The 5,336-nt window shown below is 39.3% G+C and overlaps 1 protein-coding gene across 1 annotated transcript; it reads right to left on the bottom strand.

The window, feature by feature from the left end:
• Window positions 1–3,930: 3,930 nt before the first annotated feature.
• Window positions 3,931–4,497, bottom strand: LOC125378113. Its single transcript, XM_048392973.1, has one exon. The coding sequence runs from the start codon at window positions 4,495–4,497 to the stop codon at window positions 3,931–3,933; it is 567 nt and encodes a 188-aa protein (XP_048248930.1).
• Window positions 4,498–5,336: the final 839 nt, after the last annotated feature.

Raw genomic sequence — 5,336 nt, 5'->3', positions numbered from 1 at the left:
ATGGTAATAATGCCTTTGTTATAGAATCCATCGGTCTTCAGATCTGAGCGTATGATCAAGGACTGGACATTTATTATAGGGGGAGAGGGGCGGGTGAGATTATTCTAGAGAAGGAGTGTGTGTGTGTGTGTGTGTGTGTGTGGGGGGGGGGGGGGGGGGGGGGGGGGGGGGGGGGCATAAAAAATGAGTTCTATGTTTTTCAAATAAAAGTGATAAATTGGAACATCTAGGGACTGTCCATTTATTGTTGGGAGGGGGTCATGGAGAAATGTAGCATTCTTCGGTGATCCGAATATATGATAAATGGCCAGTCCCTCGGTATGATACACATGGACCGTGAGAATGCCAGTCATCACTAACACCACAACGAAGTTAGCCACAGTCCCATCTCCCCCGCTTCCTCTAACGAGACATCATAATTATTTCCGGTCTTGATAAAGGCTTTATAAAGGGCACGGGAATCTGGTATCCGTCTGATATATGAGAGAGAGGCAGATACCTGCTATGTAGGACAGATAATTCAATCCGTCGCATACTCCCACTGCTCTCGCTGTATTATGCTCTCCCTCTCCCAATGGAATATCTTTCGGCCGATAATCGAGGTATTAAGGTTAACATTAGCACGGTTACCTTGGGCACACGTGTTTTGTGGTCGAGAACAGCTAGAATGTTAAAAACAGAGCTGTCGCATCGGGTCACATTGTGTCGTTTCGGCCGTTCATGGCTTGTAGGCAAAATCATGAGATGTGTTATGCACAATATGCCCATTGTAAGCGTTTTGTGAAAGATATTTTGTATATGTAGCAAGAATAAACATCAGGCTCTCTTCCCTTACCTGATATATTTAACGATACATTAAACTTATCCTGAGGACATCAAACAATACCAATACGTGGAGAATGTAGCCGACACGAAACAAATTGGACGAAGAGGCAAAGGAGAAGCTGACAAAAGTCTTAGAGTGAGTGCGTATGGTTTCAGGCTGCTTTTAGCAATATTCCAGCAATATCACGGCGGGGGACACCATAAACTGGCTAAACACATTGTACCCATGTCGGGAACCGAATCCGGGCCTTCGGCGTGACGCGACACGCCTCGAGCCGCTGTTTAAGCCATCGTTTGTCGTTGTGTTTCGGATCATAACGCTTGACTCAATATCTTTTCAATGTACTATTTAAGAAGAAAACTCAGTTTAGGGGACATGAGTTCAGTTATTGTAAGTGTATTGAATGTGATCATACTGATGATGTAGGTAGTCTTATATAACATCCTCGTGTCATGTGGGAGATTCTACAATAACTGTTGCCAATGTTATTCTTTACCATCAATTTCGCCCAGACCCTTTCCAAATAGTTGTATCTGTCGTTCACTTTGCATAGTATGGTTACATTATGACTTGGTTTACTTTATGGATTTGGCAACTATAGGTTTTATTCACGGTTTATTTAGTTGACGTTTGTGAAGGCCGGTGCAATCTCATAACCTTCATATACATACGTGTATATTTTAATAATTTAATGCAAGCACAGCGCAAAGATATTGAAGCTGACACTGTGTGTGAAGAATCAAACTTAAAGCCGTCCACACAATTTTGATCGGGTTTCATAACATTATCATATTTATTGAACATTCATTTTGTATCATTATTCATCCATGACTGCATTTAAAAGTATCATAATAAAAGTTGATATGTTGTATGTATGTGGTATGCCGTATTTTGTTTTGTGACCCTACTTTGACGCCCGATCTTCACGTATCCCCGTATTACTTCAATTTTACGTCACCTCTCTAAAACCTCTTGGTTTGTGATGTCAGACGTGTATGTATGGTCCCAGGAAAAAAACTGTGCATTCAATTTCACTGTTGATTTATACCTGGTGATTATCTTCGCAGATATATCCATGATGTATTTTGTTTTCATCACAAAGCAATCCCTGCATCTTGTCTTTTGAAATATAATATATATTGCATCTTTACTTAGTTCTGTGTGTGTTTCATTTTCGCGTTTACATTTTCAATATGACCTTTATGATCTGATATTGCAAAGATTCAAAAGAAATATACTGAGCTACAGATCCTCGAATTTTTTGCCCTACATGTTAATGTATAGTCATGAAATCGATTTACGGGATTTGTATGTGTGATAGGAGAATCGTGGTGTTACGTTTCTTGCTTTTTAAGAGCTCATTTCCAAACTGAGGAGCAGAGGAAACTATATCTCTCATTTGATTTTATCATATGTTAGATTTTCAATTGAAAATGTCTAAAGTTAGCGATATGTATATATCCAAAACATGAACTGTACTGGCGCGTACCTCTACATTGTTATATTCTTTTAAATATAATTTGATTTAAAACTTTTAGAAATTAATATAAAAAAGAAGCTTAATATACAACTGCTGATGGGTATCTTAGACATGTTATCCCTAAAATTCAATATAGTTGCTTTCTTTGATAAAAAATTACAACGTTTTAAACCTGGTAGAGGTCATGTCGTTGCAATTTAATTTCTTAACCAAGTCTTCACAAAATAAACCAGCCACAGATTATTTGTTATAAATTGTTGCAGGAAAGGGTGATGGTTGAACAGACATAATCCATTTAACAACTCTTTCAATTTTGAATTACGAAAAACAGATTCCCCTCAGTTTATATAGCATCATGTTTTTAGTGAATATAGCAGCGGAAAGGTTTTGAATGTGATTCAAACAATGGTCCCTGTACAGATTTAAATTAATTTTATATTTTCTGAATTAGCCTAATTGAATCCAATCTTCCGTCATCCCTCATTATAATATAGTTGTCTGTGATAAATGAGCATAGCATACTCATTCTGTATTCAAACTATTGATGTGAAGCCCATTTCTGGTGTCCCCCGCCGTGATATTGCTGGACTATTGCTAAAAGCGGCGTTAAACCATACTCAATCAATGGCAGTATAAAATGTGAGAGCAGTGAACATGACAATGACAAGATTAGTTATCACCTGGTCGCCACAGTGTTCAAGATTCCGAGATACACCTGGGCGGAACACCTTCACACGAAAGCTGGTCTTAATGTAATGTCAGATAAAATGTCTTATGAAATGTGAAATGACAGGCACGTGCCCGCTCCACTTCTGTCTGTCGTCTAACCAGCTTCCAACACTTTCCATTCAGTGCTTGACCAGTCCAGTGTCACAAGAACATCACTGAATATTCCACATGTTTCTATAACGATTGAAATCCATCCATACTATTCCGGAAGTTTACAGATCACTCGAGCTTCTAAATATAATAAATCTCACTGCTTACATTAAATTATATGACATTCCTGTAAACTAATCATTGTCCATATACAATGCAATGAAGTTCTACTGAATCTCAACAGAAACAATATAATACAGTTACAATCATTGTTTAACAATAATTTTCACTGCTATATAACATTATTAACACTATTTATCTTTATTTTTATACAATTATGCATATCTGCATCCACATGTTCATATACCTGTATCCCCTTGTCGAATTTATATTTAGGAACTACTACGGTACAACTCACGATAGGAGTCCTTTATGCAAGCCTTTTAAAAACAATATATATATAAATATATATTTGATAATTTGATCATATATTTGATATATATATTATTGATAAGACTAAATAATATTGAACAAGTATCAATACACATATTAAACATAAAATAAAACTAGAAATTCAAATGTTATTTCCGTGACAACACATGAAAATGGCTCACACGTGAGAGGTAGAAGTAAGAGTAATATGGTTACAGATGAGGTCGAGCAACTTATGCGTTCCAAGGTTTCTTACAGGTGCAGAGTCATTGGTATAGCTCTGTCCTGTTCTTATATTACCCAAACGTTTGATGAGGGTAGAAATCACAGTTTGCTCCGACTGGTCAACTGTATCTTTATTGTTTAATATGTTTTATATGTTGGGATGGTTGGTGGTCATTTTGTTGATTCTTGCGTGCCACCCCTCAACATGATTCGTGGTTCGTGGACCTAGCGTGTCAAAATGGTTCCACATATTTCTGTCTTCTCCCTCAACCCACTGCTCAGTTACGTAATCAGCCAACTTCGAAATTGAAGGGTCTGCCATGTTAGCAGCTTCAAGGGCATTGAACCAGAAATCTTCGATATCTTCAGGTCTCAGTAGAGGTAGGGCAGAAGCTCTCCTCACGAACAAGTTCACATCTAGGTTGTTTGCAAAGGCACTTTGCAGACCACACTTCTGGACATTGCGCCAAACTGCCTGTCGATAGTGAAAGAGACACCCTTTCAGTTCACAGTCAAAAACATGTCTTACAGCATTCTGGACAGCTTTCTCAAAGTCAGTGAAGATGGTTCTTGGTCTTAGGTGCAGGTTGCGGGTTTCAGCATTCTGTTGGAGGATGGTGAAGAAGCGCTGATATGTTGATTGCTTCTTGTTGGGCAGGAGGGCATACAGTATAAAGCTGTTGGAACACCTCTGGGACTGCACTAAACGTTCCATCACAGAACAAGACCTCAGCGACAGACAGGTGGCACAAGTTTTGGGTTGTGGAGAAGATGAGCATATCGTCGTCTTGATGTAGCAGGAAGTCTTCGCCGTTGTTGGTTGTCTTATACATGTCAGGGAGGTTGATGTCAGATCGTCGAAGAGGAAGAGGAGGGAGTTCTTTGGCTCCAGTGCACCTTCTCTCCTCTCCTACTCTTTATGCTGAATTTATGACCCTGTTAGCAAAGGTTCTGACCACTACGACTATTTGGAATAAATCGCACATTCACTTGTACATTCGCCATGATGCAAGGAAGTAATGATGAAATACTTACTTACTTACTTTGGAGATTTAACGTGCGCTTTCCGACTGATGCGTATTTCGCACACGGGCCCGGCCCGGCTTACTTACTTACTTTGGAGATTTAACGTGCGCTTTCCGACTGATGCGTATTTCGCACACGGGCCCGGCCAGGCCATTTAATGTGTTTCCGAAAGGGGCGAAGGTGGTCTGTGCAACCCAAGAGGGGGGTTTTAGGGGTTGCTTATATAGAATTTGGGAATTTTGAGATTTGGAATAGATGCCGATGGGATTGGGGAGGAGAACTAAGGGAGCTGGGTATGGTGGATGTTTGTTTGTTTATGTGATTTTGATTTGGTGAGTTATTGTGTTTTTAGATGCGTTTTATTAGTTCCGTTTTGATTAAGAATACGCCTAAGGCCTTGAAGTTTTCTAGTTTATTTTGTGGGTTTAGTATTGCTTCTAGAGTTAGAGCCTTGTTTAGATTGAGGGTGGTTTGTAATGCGGTTCGATGTGTTAGGTAGTGTGTGCAGTGGATGAGTGCGTGTTCTGG

The sequence above is a fragment of the Haliotis rufescens genome, unplaced genomic scaffold (assembly GCF_023055435.1).
Source record: "Haliotis rufescens isolate VD_foot unplaced genomic scaffold, xgHalRufe1.0.p SCAF_11, whole genome shotgun sequence".
Classification (NCBI taxonomy): Eukaryota; Metazoa; Mollusca; class Gastropoda; order Lepetellida; family Haliotidae; genus Haliotis; species Haliotis rufescens.
This window is presented reverse-complemented; position numbering and strand designations above follow the sequence as displayed.

Bases quoted from the DNA above. Each gene is read 5' to 3' on its own strand.
- LOC125378113 (XM_048392973.1), bottom strand. From the start codon at position 4,497: ATGGAACGTTTAGTGCAGTCCCAGAGGTGTTCCAACAGCTTTATACTG.